The sequence below is a fragment of the Centropristis striata genome, chromosome 22, assembly GCF_030273125.1.
Source record: "Centropristis striata isolate RG_2023a ecotype Rhode Island chromosome 22, C.striata_1.0, whole genome shotgun sequence".
Taxonomy (NCBI): Eukaryota; Metazoa; Chordata; class Actinopteri; order Perciformes; family Serranidae; genus Centropristis; species Centropristis striata.
In genome coordinates, this window is record NC_081538.1 from 14,043,654 (window position 1) to 14,065,394 (window position 21,741).

Genomic DNA, 21,741 nt, shown 5'->3' on the forward strand with positions numbered 1-21,741 from the left:
AATGTTGCCAACTTAGCGACATGGTCGATATGTATTTAGCGACTATTGGGACCCCTTTAGCGACTCTTTTTCAAAAAAGCGACTAGCGACAAATCTAGCGACTTTTTCTGGTGTTATTGGAGACTCGTTCCTACTCTTCTTAACGAGTAGTGTCGTACCAAAGCACTCACAAGCGGCCCAGTCCTCCCGCAGCAGTCTCTCCCAGCTGCAGTCAGCAGAGCAGGAGATGTTAACCCCTCAGCATCCAGTTTGCACCAGTCTGCAAATGAATCACACATTGGCGAAATCGCCGCTCAGTAGCGGCTCAGTAGCGGCTCAGTAGCGGCTAAGAAAAGTACCTACCCGAGGCAGGTACTTTTTGAGCTGCTACCTGAGCCGATAACCGGTGAAGATTGGCGGATCTCCTCTAGATCCTCTGTCCCAAGTCACTCCCATAGCTGCTCACTATAGGGAAAAGTACCAGATGGAAAAGCACCTAATACCACAATAAGACATTAAGACCTTGAGGAGCTCAGAGGGGACCGGGATTTCTCTGTCGCTGCTCCCAGCCTTTGGAACTATTTACCCTTGCACATCAGGCAGGCCTCCTCACTGTCTGTTTTTAAAAGTAATCTTAAAACCCATTTTATTCACTGGCTTTTAACTCAACATGAGCCTTTGCTCTGTTTTATTTATTTCATCTGTTCTTTGTCGTTTTAAAATTAAGATTAATTTTAAAATTAAGATTCATTTTAAAACCCACTTTTATTTATTGGTTATTACCCAGCATGAGACTCACTCTGTTTTAGTTGTTTTTACTTGTTCTCTGTTTTTATTGCTGGTCTGTCCTGTCATGTACAGCACTTTGTATCAGCTATGGCTGTTTTAAAGGGCTCTATAAATAAAGCTGATTTGATTTGAGGAACACCGTGCTATGCTGTGATTTGGCACCAGAAGCTTTTGACGTTTTTGGAGATTTGCCTTTTTCAGTGATAGGATGGCGAGCACTTCTGTTCTCAAGTTGGGGTATTTACTAACGTATTTTAAGATGTACAACAAACACAAACATCTCTTCAGCTTGTGTTAACCACAGAACTCATTTCAGACATCTAACCAAAAACACATTCAAAATACTCATTGAGTTTGAGAGGATAGACCCCATGGCACTAAAATGCTAACTTCCTTCCTGGTTTAAGAACTCGTTCCCCCTATATACAATACATCACATAGCTTTTGTTTCCAGAAGGAGGCTGGTTCCATCACTCGAGCAGACCTGCGCCATTTGCTAAAGGGGCCAGACGGGACTCAGACACAAACTGGACGGTCACAGATCACAGAGCTGCTCAATACACTGGACCCACAGCACACCGGGGTCATCCAGCTCACCAGCTTGGAGAGACTCAACCCCAGCATCACCTGTGCCCCCTCCCCTGCTAACACCGCAGAGCCCCGAGATGTCCCTGAGGACACTGAAGACACTGCTGTAGACGTATTTAACCATTTGTTTCTGTGTGTGTGTATGTCTCTGTGTCTGTCTGTGTGTGTATGTGTGTGTGTGTGTGTGTGTGTGTGTGTGTGTATGTGTCGGTCTGTGTATGAGGGGTATTTTATGCCAGCACACTATACTTAAACGCCTAGAATGCGTCGCCTGTGCCAGCATAAAGTCTGATTAATAGGCGTGCTTACAGACACGCGTATTGCGAGTACACCAGATAACATGGGTGACGGGTGAAAAGTGCCACGAGCGAACGTAGTGGACGCTTGTGTGTGTGTGTAACACGTGTACGCCTATAACAGTTCAGCTGTTACACAGAGTCTCAGCTTCATACGGGGTTGTGAAAGCAGAACTTATAGATGAACTCCAAGCCCCCACAGAGCTGTCAGGATATTTCTATCATTTTCAGGCCCGTTTTTATTTTCTTGATGATATTTAATGATAGCAAGGGTGAAAGGGATAATTAAAATAATTTCAGCTACTTAAAAATAGTAATACTAAAGTGCGATGCTCACAGCCAGTTCCCAGTTCGCTCTTGGACATACAGTTCATTACGCATCAGCTGTAATGTACAAATTGAATATTAAGTAGCCATGCGGACCTGTCCAATGAATAAGGATGCTTCTTGAGTAATTTTATGCGCTTGGACATACAGTTCATTAAGCATCAGCCGAGGCGTGTACTTAAATTGCATTTAGGTAGACTGAAACAGCCTAAACTGTGTAATAGGTCTCTCTTGGTAAAACATGGATTGCTTTAATTGTGAAGCGAAGCGGCTGTTAAACTCAAAATTAGCCATCATAGTTTGATAAAAACATATTTTGTTACAAAAAATGTAAACAAGTATGTAAGAAAGGATATAAATGTATAATTGCATTTGTAACTCGGCCCTTGTGACCACCCTGGAACTCTTCGTTGACGGGTGGTCGTTATATTTGCGGCTCGCACCGCGTCGTGCTTTATTTCTCACAACGGCTGGCGGCTCAACCTTAAACAGTACAAGTAAACACTGGCGTGAGACAACAGTAAGATTAAAGGCCGGTGTTGTGTCCTTACTGGTTTCAACACTAACTGGTTGCTGTAGGATATGATCTGCGCATGTTCTGTTACGCATGAGCTGTCCGTGGTACTGAAACAACAATTGCCGTTAATGTGAGGATTCTGTCTGATGTTATGCTGTTCCTTAACACCTTATCTACTGTTTGGGTTCATCTGTAGTCGGCACTTTGTGCAATAAAATGATTTATTGTGCCGTGCGATAGAGCCCATATGCATGTTTTGTCTTTACTGTTGTATTGTGTACAGCCTTTATAGAGCTCTGTTGGGAGAGCTTGTGTACGGAAGCGCATTGCATTCACTGGATTAAAAAAAAATAGACACCTTTTCTCGTAATTACGAGATCCTGATCTCATAATTACGAGATCCTCGTAAGATAAAGAAAAAAGGAAACGTCTGTAAATCCTCTCTCAGTGGCAATGATGGCGCTATTGCAGTTAATCTGCTACTACTACCTTCTCGGTTTGAGATACTGGGAAATACTGATGGTATTAATATTAGTATGTCAACACTGCGTGACAAAAAAAAGTCCTGTAGCCTATTAAGAAATACTTATTATCAAGCATAAAAAAGAGGGAAAAAGTATCATCATGCACTAGTATAGGCTAGCCTACTGTTCTCTGAACCATGCACGGTTCACATTTATTAACATAATTATTATTATTGATTATTAATCATAATCATAACTAATGCCGGCGGTTGAGCCTGATGTTTGGGAAGGCCACATGTTATACACAGCGCCGGGCAGAAGTTGACCGGGCGGAGCCCGGTCACGGGTGCTGCTGATCGCTTCTGAAGTAAGCTACTTTCATGTTGTTTATCTCATCACCATGGCAATGCAGTAGCTGCATCATAATAAATCCCTGGAATATGGGGGAAGCTTGCTCGCGATCGCAGCTCCTTTGATGAGAACGCGCACAGAGCACAAAGCTCAGAACCGGACAATGCTCAGCTGATGCTTAATGAACTGTATGTCCAAGCGCATAAAATTACTCAAGAAGCATCCTTATTCATTGGACAGGTCCGCATGGCTACTTAATATTCAATTTGTACATTACAGCTGATGCGTAATGAACTGTATGTCCAAGAGCGAACTGGGAACTGGCTGTGAGCGTCGCACTTTAGTATTACTATTTTTAAGTAGCTGAAATTATTTTAATTATCCCTTTCACCCTTGCTATCATTAAATATCATCAAGAAAATAAAAACGGGCCTGAAAATGATAGAAATATCCTGACAGCTCTGTGGGGGCTTGGAGTTCATCTATAAGTTCTGCTTTCACAACCCCATATGAAGCTGAGACTCTGTGTAACAGCTGAACTGTTATAGGCGTACACGCGTTACACACACACACAGGCGTCCGCTACGTTCGCTCGTGGCACTTTTCACCCGTCACCCATGTTATCTGGTGTACTCGCAATATGCGTGTCTGTACGCCTATGTAGAATTGTACTTAACAGTCACGCGGGTCTTCATGTCACGTATTTGAGGCGTAGTTCACCCGTCACGTAGGCGTATGCGCAACAACGCGTGTACAGCGTCTGCGTGACGCCTACGTGACGCCTGTCTGTCCAATGAAAGTGAATGGAATTTACACGCGCACGTTAGACGTTTGATGCCATCGCATAGGCGCTGTACACGCGTTTTAGTATAGTGTGCTGGCATAAAATGCCCCTCATAGTATGTGTGTGTGTGTGTATGTATGTGCGTATGTGTGTGTGTGAATGTGTCTGTGTGTGTGTGTGTGTGTGTTTATGTGTGTGTGTGTCTGTGTGTGTATGTGTCTATGTGTGTGTGTGTGTGTGTGTGTGTGTGTGTGTGTGTATTCTTAAACAGTTTAAACAGTGAATAAATGTACGGAAATGCTGGAAGTGAAGTAGATACAAGGGTGACGTGAGCAAAGTAAATAAAATCAGAATGCATTAAAATCAGAATTCAGACAGAAAACAAAAGAGTGAAATATTATCTTTATGCAGTTTTCAATTGAATATATATGTCATAAAGCATTAGAAAATCATTGCATTTGCAATCAACTTCCCAACTTTTTTTTTTTTCACAAACTAAGAGTCCAAACATAAAGACATCTAGACACCCAAATTAGGTCACAGTATATCAGTGCCACCTACTGACAACAGGAAGTCAGCAGTGCAAAACAGTCACAGAAATGCACAGGGTTTTCCAGTACCACAGACATTCGGCTTGCACACTACAAAAAAGTATCTTGTGTCTAAAAACAAGATAAAAACACTAAATATGAGGGAAATGATCTTGCTCCATGGTCAGATAATTTCACTTGAGTTAAAGCTGCAAGCAGCGATGAACTGAAAAAACACCAGCTAAAAAGCAGACCACACGGTTATGGAAGAATTATCCTATCTTTATTCAAGAGCGTAGATTTTCAGTTTGAGAGCATAATTTGTCTTTCTCGTGCTCAGATTTGTTCTCCTCATGCTCACATTTTGCGCTCGCACTCAGATTTCTGCTGCTTTCTTTCAAAATGTGTGCGTGCACTTAAAAACCACATGCTTGTGCTCACATTTCTTCTTCTTGGACACAAACATTTTGCTCGCACTCAAATATGTCCTGTGAGCGCTCAAATCTAAAGTCTACGCGCTCAGATCTCAACTCTGTGCTCTCAACTCTGTGCTCTCAAAACTTTTGTGCTCGGACTCAGAACACGCACGTCCTCTCAGGTTGAGGTGTCTGCTCAGACTGAACGATATCCCGCCCTGCGCTTAAAATAGTGTGTTTCACCAGCCAATAGGGAGACAGCTGCGCTCCGGAGGGGCGGGTATATGGTCTGTTTGTAAAACTGCTTCTCTCTTAAATTACACCAATTTACCATACTAGCCAGCTATTTGAATCGTCACCTATTTAAGACGCAGCATATTTATGTAGAATTAATCTTAAGTAGTCCTAAAAAGAGTTATCGTAGTTTAGATTATATATATATATTTTTTTTTATTATTATTTGTATATGTATATATATATATATATATATATATATATATATATATATATATTTTAGGCAGTATAGCGGTGTTAAGATAGTCCAGTGGTGAAGTACACTCTTATCTGTTGCATTTTAAACCATGGGTCGCCGGTTCGCATCCCATCCGCCGCACTCTTGCTGCATGTGTTATTATGATTTAAAATTTTAATTGATAAATTAATGTAACAGTAATACAATCCGTGTAACCAGCTGATTCTCTTATTGAAACGTTTAACAAGAGATGATGGGTAAATAGACTTGGCTATGTGATTAAAAAGGTATAATGAAAAATACACTATGATGATGATAATGATTTGAGGATAACATTGGTGCGTGTAATGCAGTGTATCACCGTCCTATTTACGCGGTCAAAGCCAGGGGGCGCATAATTAGGCTAATGTTGGTAATGCTTTCACAAGAAGAAGACTTTGAGCAGGATTCGGAGCGCGGCAGCGAATGAATGGGAGAAGAGATGGATGGCCAAAGACCTCAAGTAAGTTCATTGCTAAATGTTGCTACAACTCAAAACACATCGATCATATACAGTAGGCTAGTTTCAATAACAGTACAGTAATCATTGACACTCTTACTTATCAACATATATAGCGGGCCTTCATTGTAACATGTACAACAAAAGTACAATAATTGGCAACGTATGATCGTACCAGCGGCAGGTCGGCACACATAATGATGCGCGAGCTGAAGGGAATCCCCGCTGACGTCACTTCATTCATAATGAGTTGCTGTGCCTAGTGCCGACAAAGTACGTATGTTGATAAGTACGAGTGTCAAAATGATTACTGTACTGTTATTGAAACTACTGTATATGATCGATGTGTTTTGAGTTGTCGCAACATTTAGCAATGAACTTACTTGAGGTCTTTGGCGATCTATCTCGTCTCCCATTCATTCGCTGCCGCGCTCCGAATCCTGCTCAAAGTCTTCTTCTTGTGAAAGCATTACCAACATTAGCCTAATTATGCGCCCCTGGCTTTGACCGCGTAAATAGGACGGTGATACACTGCATTACACGCACCAATGTTATCCTCAAATCATTATCATCATCATAGTGTATTTTTCATTATACCTTTTTAATCACGTAGCCAAGTCTATTTACCCATCATCTCTTGTTAAACGTTTCAATAAGAGAATCAGCTGGTTACACGGATTGTATTACTGTTACATTAATTTATCAATTAAAATTTTAAATCATAATAACACATGCAGTAAGAGTGCGGCGGATGAGATGCGAACCGGCGACCCATGGTTTAAAATGCAACAGATGAGAGTGTACTTCACCACTGGACTATCGTAACACCGATATGCAGCTTAAAAAAAAAAAAAAAAAAAAAATATATATATATATATACATATACAAATAATAAAAAAAAATATAGGCTATATATATAATCTAAACTACGATAACTCTTTTTAGGACTACTTAAGATTAATTCTACATAAATATGCTGCGTCTTAAATAGGTGACGATTCAAATAGCTGGCTAATATGGTAAATTGGTGTATTTTAAGAGAGAAGCAGTTTTACGAACAGACCATATACCCGCCCCTCCGGAGCGCTCAAAAGGGCGAGGGAACGCACCTAACACGGGGCCACTATCTAGCCGTCTCCCTATTGGCTGGTGAAACACACTATTTTAAGCGCAGGGTGGGACATCGTTCTGTCTGAGCAGACACCTCAACCTGAGAGGACGTGCGTGTTCTGAGTCCGAGCACAAAAGTTTTGAGAGCGCAGAGTTGAGATCTGAGCGCGTAGACTTTAGATTTGAGCGTGCACAGGACATATTTGAGTGCGAGCGAAATGTTTGTGTCAAAGAAGAAGAAATGTGAGCACAAGCATGTGGTTTTTAAGTGCACGCACACATTTTGGAAGAAAGCAGCAGAAATCTGAGTGCGAGCGCAAAATGTGAGCAAGAGGAGAACAAATCTGAGCACGAGAAAGACAAATTATGCTCTCAAACTGAAAATCTACGCTCTTGAATAAAGATAGGATAATTCTTCCATACACGGTGGGCTGATACACTGTCCGTGGCATCGGCTTCATGGAGAACAGTGAATGCATTTACTACATACTGAGATCACATATCACCCGTATCACACACAACATATACCATGAGATGAAACAGGGAGAACAAACAGAAGATGAGATCAAATGAAAAAGGGGTTAATTATTAATGTGTAATTGGATTTGTGTGTGTGTGTTTATTGCATGGCTGTGTGGACACTGTACTCATATATTTATAAATTTATATATGTGTGTGTGTGTGTGTGTGTGTGTGTGTGTGTGTAAAGGTGGAGAATTTACTGCTGGACAAGCTGTGTGATCAGATCAGTTCAGTGCTGGCAGCAATAAAGCTGTGTGACCCTCAGCACACTGGTTACATCACACGGGAAGATATGAAGAATGTCTTATGCTGCTATGGCATGCCCATCTCAGACACACACTTCAACAAGTAAGAAACACACACACACACACACACACACTATGAGGGGCATTTTATGCCAGCACACTATACTAAAACGCATGTACAGCGCCTATGCGATGACATCAAACCTCTAACGTGCGCGTGTAAATTCCATTCACTTTCAATAGACAGACAGGCGTCACGTAGGCGTCACGCAGACGCTGTACACGCGTTGTTGCGCATACACCTACGTGAAGGCTGCGTGACGGGTGAACTACGCCTCAAATACGTGACATGAAGACCCGCGTGACTGTTAAGTACAATTCTACATAGGCGTACAGACGCGTACGCCTATGTACAGCATATTGCGAGTACACCAGATAACATGGGTGACGGGTGAAAAGTGCCACGAGCGAACGTAGCGGATGCCTGTGTGTGTGTGTGTGTGTGTGTAACGCATGTAACGCGTGTACGCCTATAACAGTTCAGCTGTTACACAGGGTCTCAGCTTCACACGGGATTGTGAAAGCAGAACTTATAGATGAACTCCAAGCCCCCACAGAGCTGTCAGGATATTTCTATTATTTTCAGGCCCGTTTTTGTTTTCTTGTTAACGAAATCTCTCTCTCTCTAGGTTTGAATGATATCGAATTGATATTTAATGATAGTAAGGGTGAAAGGGATAATTAAAATAATTTCAGCTACTTAAAAATAGTAATAGTAAAGTGCGACGCTCACAGCCAGTTCCCAGTTCGCTCTTGGACATACAGTTCATTACGCATCAGCTGTAATGTACAAATTGAATATTAAGTAGCCATGCGGACCTGTCCAATGAATAAGGATGCTTCTTGAGTAATTTTATGCGCTTGGACATACAGTTCATTAAGCATCAGCCGATGCATGTACTTAAATTGCATTTAGGTAGACTGAAACAGCCTAAACTGTGTAATAGGTCTGTCTTGGTAAAACATGGATTGCTTTAATTGTGAAGCGAAGCGGCTGTTAAACTCAAAATTCGCCATCATAGTTTGATAAAAACATATTTTGTTACAAAAAAAAAACAAACAAGTATGTAAAGTATGTACATCCATTTTACCCTTGCTATCATTAAATATCAATTCGATATCATTCAGAGAGAGAGAGAGAGAGAGAGAGAGATTTCGTTAACAAGAAAATAAAAACGGGCCTGAAAATAATAGAAATATCCTGACAGCTCTGTGGGGGCTTGGAGTTCATCTATAAGTTCTGCTTTCTTATAACCAATCCCATGTGAAGCTGAGACTCTGTGTAACAGCTGAACTGTTATAGGCGTACACGTGTTACACACACACACAGGCGTCCGCTACGTTCGCTCGTGGCAGTTTTCACCCGTCACCCATGTTATCTGGTGTACTTGCAATACGCGTGTCTGTAAGCACGCCTATTAATCAGACTTTATGCTGGCACAGGCGACGCGTTCTAGGCGTTTAAGTATAGTGTGCTGGCATAAAATACCCCTGATACACACACACACACACACACACACACACAAACACTGCATTAATAAAAGAGATGGCAACTATAATTTTCAGATAAACATCAAGAGCAAAGCTGTGACATCATAAATGAATAGATAATAAATATAATATATAGCACCTTTCAAAACACGGTTACATTTAAAGTGCTTTACATAGCAAAAAAAGAAAAAAGTAAGAACAAGGGCAATGATAACAAAATACATGGAGTCAAAATAAAACAAAAAAACGACAAACATAATAAAACATTTAGTTTGGAGATTAAACGTGACTATAGGATCCGTTAAAGGCATATGGGCCAAAAATTTGGTTAACCACAGATATACTTATAAAAGCCCTCCTGTAAAAGTAGGTTTTGAGAGCCAATTTTAAAAAAATGAATTGATTTTGCTGATCTGATTTCGTCAGTTGGGAATTCCACAGCTGTGGGGCTTTAACAGAACGCCTGGTCACCTTTTGTGGCTGGGCAGACTTAAGCAACACTTAATAGGGTTCTGAGGAGCACAGGCAGCGACTAGGAATTAATCAGAGATGTAAGTTGGTGCAAGGTCATGTAGGGCTTTAAAAGTAATGAGAAAAAGTTTAAAATCAATTCCGTACCTGACAGGTAGCCAGTAGGTAGGACAGGTAGTATGTCAGATAGCTGTCAAGTAAACACATTTACACCTGTTAACATGACATGCATGTCTTTAGACCAAGTGGCAACTTCTGGGCCTGAAAAATAAAAACAATGGTATTGTGTGCTTTAAAACTATATTCTACCTAATTGCCAGCAGGGGGCGACTCTACTAATCGCAAACAGAAGTCTGTTTGTATGAAAGTCAATTATGAAGTGATCCTACTTCTCACTTGATTTATTAAACATTATGAGTTAATGATCTCAAACACTAGTTTTAAGTCTTAAATAAGCATGATGTTCATTGTTAGTTATGGTCCCATACCCACGATAAAGCTGGGTATGCTTTTTGCTTTATTGGAACATTTTTGTCACCTAAAAACATCTTGTTTACTGTTTGGTTGGACTAAAGGACACTTTAAGGAGTCGTCTGTCCTTTTTGAATGATTGCCCCTTGCAAACTAGGCAAGCTAGCTAAAGCGATGGCAAAAATGCCTAACCCCTGAATTCCACTCGATGCGTAATGGCTGCAGATCCGTCGTCGGAGCCGTTACGCACCCATTATAATCAATGTGTGAGATTCCACCGACTGCAGATCCGCTGCGTAATGAGTCCGACGACGCATGGCCATCCGACAGCCCTCGCAACACTTGCGCAGAGCTTCTATTTTTGTCGGACGATGGAGCACGGCGCATAAATTCAGCACAGAAAAGATTGTTCGGGACAGGTAGTCGTGTACAGACACAAAATAAAACATCCGGTATATTTTCAAAATAAAATACCTCGGGTTCACGGTGGATCGTATTTCATAACTTGAAGACCTGAAATCAACAGGTTAGAGGTTTTCACTCGTCTTTTCACCCCACTGACACCGCTCCGTAAACAAACAGAGATGCTAAGGCTTGTTAACAAGCCGGCCGACCTCGTTAGCGCTCGTTAAGACGGAGTCGCTGGATTTGTCTCCAGTCATTAACAAGGAGATGTTGCTTATCTTTCAGTTATATCAATTGATTAGGCGTGAATTCGCGAGATCTCGTGCGTCCTCGGGACTACGCTGTCCGCAACAGCTCCGACACAGACGGATCCGGTGTGTGTTGACGGACTGCGGAGATACGCAGCCGTTGCGGATGGACCCCTTTCGGATTCGTTACGCATCCAGTGGAATCCCGGGGTTACTCAAGGCTACAAAACAGGTCAACAAACCATGAGGTGATGCCACTAGTCTATGGTTCGGACACCCACCCAAAGGGCCCAACACAGACATGGGAAAAACATGCAAACATGACAAAAAGAATCCCCAGGTGGTCTGGTTGACCTCACTCTCTGGAGCTTGTAGCTGTTTGGCACAGTGGTGTGGCATGACTTTTCCACTAGGTGGGGCTACTGGTCTAAGGCCTGCTCCATGCATTGTAGCCCATTTTGTATTTCCAAACATTCAATCAATCAATCAATCAAACTTTATTTATATAGTGCTTTTCATACATATAAATGCACCTCAAAGTGCTAACATTGGTATTTTGGAAGTATTTCTCAGGTCACACAAACCACTGAGAGTGAATCTTGTGTTTTAATATAACTGTGTTCTTTTTCTGAATCTCTGCACAGATCTGACCTTGTGATCTAGCTAGCCTGTAAATTGGTTAAGGAAGCAAGTGAAATAAAGATGTAACTTCTCTTTAATACAAATTTTCTTTTGCAGGGTACAAAGCAATGAGGTAATATATCTATTTAAGGCTATGTAAGATTATTAGCTGTAACATGACGTGGTTAAACAAAGTAAAATTTGCTTAAGACGCCGTCGTCAATTTATATATTTAACCTAAAACCAATTTGTTTCAAAATAAAATAGACATATTACATCCCTGTCCTGGAGGAAGAGGATCTTACTGCGGATTTCCACCAGGCGTGGAACGGCTGTGTAACAGCTGCGCCGGGGTATTGCTCCGTCCTCTGGCCACCGTCAATTCCCACCGGGTGCGTAACGGCAGCGTAGCGAGCCAGCCATATATACACGAGATAACGAGAAAATGCGATAATCCTGAATTTACGGGAGATCTCGAGATCCCGTGATAAACTGTGTGTACAAGGGAAACAACAACAACAAACAGCTTACTTTGCTTTTCTGACGTGGAAGATCTGTTGATCTGACCATCTTTCCTTATAAAAACAATGTGTAATGTCATAAATGATGATGTTCCACTTCAACAATCAGTCTCTCGTCATCCATGTCTCCGACCCTCTGAGACCCTTTGATTGATTGATTAATTGCTGATCTGGTGTCATAACATAATGTTGATGTGAAGTAGTTTTAGGCTGCATGAACTGCATATTGTGTTTTATTTTGAAAGGGGGTGGAAGTGTATTACTTTGATTCTGTGTCAGATTTCCTGTCTGGTGCAATCGCAGCAAAAATAGAAATGCTACGAATTGGTCGCGCTGCAGAGTGGAGAGCTGCAGCTGGGACGCTGCTGAGACGTTACGCAGTGCGACCGGTGGAAATGCTCTCTTTGATTAGAGTGGCAGCCATGAGCAACGGTGACCACGGCGCACCTGTTCTGCGCCCGGTGGAAATCAGTCTTTAGAATCACACAATTCTCTCCATCTGTTGACATCCGTGGAGATTTTTTTTTTTGTTCTTCGGTCAATTCTTTGTTTTTCTCTTTGCTGATCCTGTCCCAGTATCAGCTATAACTGCAATATAAATGTATCAAATATAAATATAAAACTCCTCTTGCTTTCTTTTAACTGGCTAACGTGCGTATGAAAAAAGGAAACACTGGCTCTTCCGGTCTGTTTGCTCTAAATGGTTTTGTGGGGGATTCAGACCCCATGACTGGCATTAACAATAACTATATAGAAATAGTCTTCTCGCTGATTTTTTTTATGTAGATCATACACAAGTATCACTATTTAGCTGGAACTCATAACTGGCGAACAATTCTTTGTAGCTGCTTTAAGCAGTGATTTATCTTTGGTGCTACAATATGATGCTTTAGATGTTTGGTTAAGTTTGGGTTTCATCTTGTTCTGAGTCTTTCTCTTTGTGTTTCCAGGCTCTGTGAGACCTCCTGCTCTGGACCTGATAGTTATTCTGAGTTGGTTCATTACACTGGCTTCCTCAGAAACCTGGGAGTACCACTAACAGATGGAACATCCCCATCCCCATCTCATGGGACAACTGACCATACTGAGAGGTGAGTATAGAGAGAGACATACTGCCAGACAGACGTATGGTCTCAATCACAAGTTACAAGTCTTCTTTTTTATACAGAATGATGCTGATTTTGTAAAGCAATACAAAGAAGAAGAAGAAACTCAATTAAATTAACGAGTCAATTAACATTATTAGCATTACATTAAATACGGTATTGCCGTGCGATGTGCTGTGACAACTTCTCTCGTTTTTTAGCAAAGACCTCTCTGGGAGATTTAAGTAGAAAATGATAGCTAAAGTTAGCGACTGGAGCTAGTAGCCCATCCCAGCTGACATTGGGTGAGAGGCGGGGTACACCCTGGACAGGTCTCCAGACTATCACAGGGCTGACACATAGAGAAAAACAACCATTCACGCTCTCATTCACTCCTACGGGCAATTAAGAGTCGCCAATTAAACCTAAACTGCATGTTTTTGGACTGTGAGAGGAAGCCGGAGCACCCGGACAGAACCCACACTGACATAGGGAGAACATCTATCTCAAGCACATTTACTCACCTGGCCAAATATCAGACAGCAGTCATTCAATACTACTTCGGTTGTTTGTCAATACCACCCATAACATCAAAATGAACGTTTCGTAACCCTAAACCTGAGGGTACACCAAATCGCTCTAAATAGCGCACAGGTCATTATACATACACGTATGGTTTGCAGTTGTAAAAAAGGCTGCACTTTTGGTGAATTTAGACCATAAAACCACTGACCGACGTAGGTTTAGGGCAAAAAAACTTCCTGGTTAGATGTTATAAAGACAGTTTAAACAGTAAATAAATAGACATAAATGCTGGAAGTAAAGTAGTTATCATGGTGACGTAAGACATTGAAGTTACGTAAGTTGTTCGACCCATCCACCTCACCTCCGCCCTGAATGTGACACCCACCATTTAAACTCTGCATCGCCTTCAATCGTTACTACTATGTGTGCAAACGGTGGTGGAGGACAGTCTAAATGTAAAAGTGGGACGTATTTTGCTGCATGTACAAATGCCTTATATTGACGTTTTTGATGGGAGACCAGTCTGCCAATATGAGTTTACACTTTCTGATGATAGCTGCATCAGGCAACCATGCTGTTATTTTATTTTTACATACATAGGTCAACATTATTAGACATTTAGAAAGGTCTGGTGTAGTGGAAGCCACACAACCTCCAGAAAGAATTTGAAAATGTACCCACCATTTAATATTGGGTGTGTTTCCACCCGAATAGGTGTGATTTGTTTGGCAACAAGACATGTTTAATATGTCTAAGTCATGTCTCACTCTCAGAGCTGGACTTTACCTTCTCTAATCCCAACCAACCATGATATCCGTAAACAACAGTCAGAAATCTTGAAAAGCGACTTTGCCCTCATGTTCAGCACACTGAAAAATGCGGTGGACCAGATCTTTGTGTCCGGCCCCATCCCCACCTGTGCCCGCGGTAGTGGGCGTTTCAGCCGTCTGCTGTCGCTGCACACCTGGCTTTCCTCAGCCTGTGCTTCCCATGGTGTTTCCTTCATTGACAATTTTAACCTCTTTTGGGAACGCAGGCAGTTATTTAGGAGTGACGGCATTCACCCAAACTGGCAAGGGGCAAAGTTACTGTCCGCAAACATTACTTATCACGTCGCCCACTCACGTGTTACACAAATTCCCAGTCAAAACAATTCCTTGATGTCCACGCCCTCCGACCACTCCCACTACTATTGACGTCCCCGGGGTCCTAGCACCAGTCCCTTAGGTTTCTCCTGCCTCATCCTGGCTGACCAAACAGAGCCTGGACCCTCTGGCAAGTCTATCTTTCCTGTAAATCCCTCCATTTCAATCTGTGCCTGCTTCAATAAGATAACCAGCCCTGGACTCAGGAATAGCCCCATCAGTGTCGGTGGTGCTCATTCATCCCCACCTCAGTCATCGTCTGTTTCCACCATCCCAGTCATTTACAACAACAGGCCCCTTTGCACCAGAAGGCCACAGGGGGGAGCAAATCCCTGTCATTTACGCCACCTACAACGGGCAACTGCCAGTCTGCCCTCAACGCTGTCTGCCTGACACATAAATATCGGCCTTCTGAATGCTAGGTCACTTGTGAACAAATCATTCCTAATCAATGAACTCATCACTGACAATAAGTTGGACCTATTTATGATCACTGAGTCCTGGCTGACTCCTGCTGATTCTGCTGTATTGGTGGAGACAACTCCCCCTGATTTCGATCATCTCCATCTTCCTCGTCCCTGTGGGAGAGGTGGTGGCTTAGCAGTTTTCTTTAAGAAATGTTTTAAGTGCTCCCTCATTTCTTTCGGCAATTTTAATTCATTTGAAGTTTTATGTTTTTTCATCTCAGGCCTGCCTCCTTTACTGTGTATTTTAGTCTATAGACCACCAAGGTATACTAACTTTATCACTGAATTTTCTGAACTCCTATCGATTGTTTTATCCAATTACGACAGAGTGCTTATTCTTAGGGATTTTAATATTCATGTTTGTTGTCCTACACACCCCATGGCCCAGGAATTTCTTGACCTTGTAGAATCATTTAACCTAACACAATCAGTTAATACTCCTACACATTCAAAAGGCCATATCCTGGATTTAGTTCTCTCCTCTGGTTTCTCCCCAATGAATGTTGTGATAACAGATGTTTTTATTTCAGATCACAAAGCGATTACTTTTAAGGCCCCTTTACCTTCTTCTCTTCTTCCTAAACCTATCCCCATCACTAAGTCCCGCATTTTTAATGCTGACTCGGCCAATAAATTCAGGAATTGCTTTACCCACTCTGTAACTCTTTCTCAAAACCCAGATGAATTATTAACCTCTTTTAACAGTAACTGTCAGTCCGCTCTCGATCGTATTGCTCCAATCAAAGCAAGAGAGCGGAAAACAATCATCTTCCCCTGGCTTAATGAGTACACCCGGTCCCTAAAGCGAAAATGTAGAAAAATCGAACGCAGATGGAAATTAACCAAGTCACCAGCTATCCACATCAATCTCAAGGTCCATATGGCAACTTACCAGGCTGCAGTAAAGGAAGCAAGATCCTCATATTTTGCAGACATAATATCCAAAAATAACCATAACCCCAAAATCTTATTTAAGACAATTAATACTGCCCTTAACGGCCCATCCAGTACAGACCTTGATCCTGATCAGGCCGAGAAATTTGCCACCCACTTCATCAGTAAGATTGAGAACATCCGGTCACAAATCTCTCCTGATCCTCGTCATCTTCCCACCTCAAGCAGTAATCTGGCCTCCTTTTCGCAGTTTCAAACGACTAACATCCTAGAACTAAAAAAGTTAATCTCCCGAATGAAATCCTCTACCTGTGTTTTAGATACTGTCCCTACAAAATTTTTAAAAGAGGTATTCCACATTGTTGGTCCTTTGATTTTATTGATTATTAACAGCTCTCTGACTTCTGGCATTTTTCCTAACGGTTTTAAGCACGCGATCATTCATCCCTTTCTTAAAAAACCTAACCTAGACCCTCTACTGCTCGATAATTACAGACCCATTTCAAAATTATCGTTTTTATCCAAGGTGTTAGAGAAGACCATGTCTGAGCAACTGATTGCTTTTATGAATAATAATAATATTTTTAGCAGCTTTCAGTCTGGTTTTAAAGATCGCCACAGCACAGAGACGGCTCTAGTTAAAGTAACCAACGACCTACTTTTAACAGCTGATAGAGGTGACTGCTCAGTCCTTGTGCTTTTAGATTTAAGCTCTGCCTTCGACACAGTTGACCACCGTATTCTTCTACGTCGTTTAAAAACATATGTAGGTATAGAGGGCACTGCCCTTAACCTGCTCAAGTCGTACCTCAAGAATAGAACCTTCGCAGTGGTTGTGGGTACTCACTGCTCTTCCACTGCTCCTTTTAACTGTGGTGTTCCTCAAGGGTCCATTCTTGGGCCACTGTTATTCTCCATATACATGCTTCCTCTCAGTCAGTTAATACAACATCACGGCGTCTCCCATCATTGCTATGCTGACGACACTCAACTATATGTCCCCCTCCAGCATTGTAACTCCACCAACCTTGACAATCTTCTGAGTTGCCTCAAGGATGTGAAGAGCTGGATGTCACAAAACTTTTTAAAACTCAATGAAAATAAAACTGACATCATTGCCTTTGGTCCAGAAAAATCATCCAACCTGCTTCAAAGCCAACTTGGTCCCCTCTCCCTGAACCTGAAGCAGGCTGCAAAAAACCTGGGTGTTATGTTTGATGCTGAGCTTTGTTTTGATGCACAGGTAAAAAGCACTGCAAAGTCTTGTTTCTTCCAGCTTAAAAAAATTTCCAAAATTAGATCTTTTTTATCCCATTCTGATTTACACAAGGTTTTACATGCTTTTATCTTCTCTCGCCTGGACTTCTGCAATGGACTGTACACTGGAATCAGTCAGAGTTCCCTCCATGAACTCCAACTGGTGCAGCTGCTCGGGCAGCAGCAACGCTGCTGCCCGAATTTTAACAGGAACCAAAAAATACCACCACATAACTCCAGTTTTAGCAGCTTTGCACTGGCTACCCATTTTATTCAGAATTGATTTTAAAATTCTTTTACTCACATTTAAAGCTCTAAATGGCCTTGCCCCTATTTATATCGCTGATCTTCTGGTCCCCTATGTCCCAATGCGTACATTAAGATCTATGGATGGGGCTCTACTGGTGGTCCCTAGATCCCGGCTGGTGACAAAGGGTGACCGGGCATTTGCTGTTAGGGCCCCACGTCTCTGGAACTCTCTACCCCTTGAGGTCAGACAGGCTACATCTCTAGCCTCTTTTAAATCCCTACTGAAAACTTTCTTCTATCGCAAAGCCTTTTTAACTACTTAATCTCTTGGTTGTTGTTTTCTCCCCCAGCTCGTGCCACTTTCTTTGTTTTGTCATTTGTGATTCCAACTTGTCTGCATTGCACTTTACTTTGCTTTGTTGTTTTATTGTAATTTTTTCTGTCTTCCACTATGCTTTTGTTTCTTGCCTGTAAAGCACTTTGTAACTTTGTTAAGAAAAGTGCTATACAAATAAAGTTTATAACCATTTAACCCTTTGAAGTTTGGGGCTATTTTGACTCCTTTTCATTCTGTCTGTATAAACCACTCTTTTTTTCTTTTCAGCACACAAAAATGACAAAAAACACACATAAAGATACACGAAAATCACAAAAAAAAACATTAAACATAAAAGATTACATTAAAACTGCTGAATGCACACTGCAGAATCTGAAAATATCTACAAAAAAGGGAAATTGACACTTAACACTTGGTCGAGTTGTTTTATTTACCTTTGCTGAAAGAGTTGACGCACTAAATTCAACTTGTGGAAAAGCCAGAACTTTAGAGAAAAGCTGACAGCAGGGCTCCATGCTGCTGAAGTTTTTAGGTTTTGACGTCATGAAGAAGTCGTGCTCCGGCGACTTTGTGGACTCCAGAGGGTTAACCTGAAGCCATCAAACCATCAAACTTTTGATTGATCACTTCCAATGAATTAATTTTCGGTCCTTGAATGGTAGAAGTGCAGATGTCCTACCAACAGATCAACAGATAGTTGTTGTTTTCTTTTATTTAAGCATTGCTTTTCATGTTTGAAGAGGCATTACTCTATGTTTAGGTTTGAGGTTGGATTACAGCATGATTTACTCTGGTCTCATTCTCCACTTGGAACTGTTTTATGGAGTCTTGACTGCAGCCCTGGCTGCACTAAATCTTTTATTTATAGCCTGCTTCTATACTGAGGTCTGAACAATCTGCCCTCCAGGCCATCACCTGAGTGGACCCAGCAGTCAGTAAGGGGACAGCGGCCTCCCTCCAGCCTGCAGCTCAGTTCAGACACCTACAACATCCTGGACATTATTTTTCAGAGGATGAGATCAACGTTAGAGCATCGCCACTGCAGCCTGACTGACCGCATCCAGGCCATGGGCCACAGCTCTGATGGGACACTGTCAGAGACAGATGTACAGAAGGTAAGTGGGGAACATAAACGCTGGACCTCTCCATAAACTGCCTTTTCATGGCTTTCAGTCTGTCATTTTCTCCAGCTAAAACCCCTAACAAAACAGGTTCACATGCCAATTCCTATTAAAAATTGAATTGGTCCACAAGGCAGGTAAATTATCTTGCACCAAATGTGAATTGTGATAAAGCTAATTAACATCCGACCTTCTATCTGTCTCATAATGATAGTGAATCATTGACCCCATGTACTTGCCTGGAGTATACATTTTGAAATAATTCAGGGAATGCATTACTCAGCAGCTGCAATTAGTTCTGCCGAATGATGCATTTACTCTTCCAATACTTGAAATTAAACAGGAATCAAATGGTGTTATCAGAACATACTCTGACAGATGATTTACATTTTTCCACATTTAAAACCTCATTTTTCCCTTGATTTTTTTGATCAGACTTGTTGATGATCCAGCGATGGCTTTTTGGGCCATGCTGGCTTTCAGGCCAGGCTCAAGTCAGGACTCAGATGCAAAGCAGGTGAACTTAAAATCTCTTTATTCAAAAATGCAGCAAGGAAAGCCTCAAAGAGTGAAAGAAAAGGGCCATGAAACTCTTGACTTTGAGTAGAAATTTAACAAAGAAAAGTCGCTCAAAAGGAGGAAAGACACAGAAAGCTATGTACACTAATGAACTAAAAAGATAATCCTAATCTAAGATAAGGGGGAAACTCTAAAGGGGAAAACAATAAAATAAAAACTCCTACAATCTAAAAGTGCTCCAAAAGGGAGGTACAAAACCTGATAGGAAAAATAAAAGATTCTACTAAAACACTATGAATATCTGGATCAGGACTAAAGGGGGGAAATAATAACGAACAAAGTCACTCCAAAAAGAGGAAAAACAAAACAGCTGACTCAAAAGCTATGAAACTAAGAACTGCGCTTAACAAATAAATTACAAAGAAAAATCACTCTTGCGAGGAATCCAAAAAAGGCGAAAAACAAGATAAGCTGGTGCTGTGGCAAGAACATAACAAGATAACTGGCTGGTATGGTGACAAGGTCAAACACACTGGACCAAGACAAGGGAAAACAGACTATTGGAACACATGAAGGGAAGGGAGCACCAGGTGAACACAGACTATGGGAACACATGGATGGAAGGAAGCACCAGGTGAACACAATCGGTAATTAGGGGAGACAATGAGACAGATGACACACGGGGAAGGGCAAGTGACCTGAAACGAGAGGAGAGTTACTATTTCAAAATAAAACAGGAAATAACAAGTCCAGAACACAAAATAAACCACCACCTCACCGCGGTGTGACACTGGCTCTGCCGGTCAAGACGAGCTGACATTAAAGAAGAATTATTAGCTGCCCAATCAAATCTAATTCCTGAAGACTTCTCTCCACTGTCTCTCGTGGGTGGCCAAAGTTATCCGATTAGCAACCTCTTTTTTTCTCTCTCTTTCTTTTGTGCAATCTCTTCTTCTACTGTTTTCTCTCTTAAAGTCATACAGAGTTACTGACTCTTCTTTAATTTTATCTGCATCTGAATATTCAAATACATATATTTTAACTATAAGTTTAAGCGATTGATAAGTCATCAATCGCCTCCCGCTACGGAACTTATCACCGCAATAAAACACTTCGGACTTCTATGACGCTGCCACTACATCCATAGAGGCTCCCGTCGCAAGTTTATTTACAACTCCACTGCAGCAAACAGTATCCCATCTCTCTTGGCCGACTACAGCTCCTGCACTTCCGCATTCCGTCACCACAACAACTCACCACGTCATCAGGAGAACCACCACGTACATGCCTTCAACCTTCGCCCGGTAGCAACTTCCTCCATGCAAACTTCAAAACAAAAGCCTCTGAAAATAGCCCTGTTCAACACAAGATCCCTCAACAATAAAAGCCTCATCTTAAATGAATTCATCACTGACAAACAACTGGACTTCCTCTGTCTGACCGAAACCTGGCAAAAACCCTTGGAATATTTCACACTCAACCAAACCACACCTACTGGATATTCATACATGGACAACCCTCGCTCTAAGGGCCGAGGAGGAGGAATTGCAGCCATACACCGTCAAGACCTCAACCCTCGGCCACTCTCCATCACTGCTGCACCATCTTTTGAACATCTGACATTTAAACTCCCCGGTCCAAAACCCCTCATCATTGCTATCATCTACCGTCCACCCAAACCCAACCCAAACTTTCTGTCAGATTTCTCAGAATTCTTCATACAACTGTCTTCACTCTCCCTATCCATCCTACTCCTAGGTGACTTTAATATCCACATTGACTCCCCTGACTGTAAAAGTACAACAGACTTTCTGGACATTCTCAACTGCTTCAACCTCACCCAACATGTAAATTTCCCCACCCACTGCCGTGGGCACATTCTGGACCTGGTTTGTTCCACTGGCCTCAATATTGACAACCTCTCACACACTGACCTCACCATCTCCGACCACCTGACCATCATCA

At 41.8% G+C, this 21,741-nt stretch overlaps 1 protein-coding gene across 1 annotated transcript in view; it reads left to right on the plus strand.

The window, feature by feature from the left end:
- The window catches only part of efcab6 (EF-hand calcium binding domain 6), a 191,423-nt gene that overhangs the window by 118,170 nt on the left and 51,512 nt on the right, over window positions 1-21,741 (plus strand). The window contains exons 11-15 of the mRNA XM_059325470.1: window positions 1,223-1,462; window positions 7,868-7,992; window positions 13,128-13,268; window positions 16,295-16,300; window positions 19,044-19,251. Of these exons, the coding sequence (XP_059181453.1) occupies window positions 1,223-1,462; window positions 7,868-7,992; window positions 13,128-13,268; window positions 16,295-16,300; window positions 19,044-19,251 (720 nt within the window). The remainder of the gene's footprint in view (window positions 1-1,222; window positions 1,463-7,867; window positions 7,993-13,127; window positions 13,269-16,294; window positions 16,301-19,043; window positions 19,252-21,741) is intronic.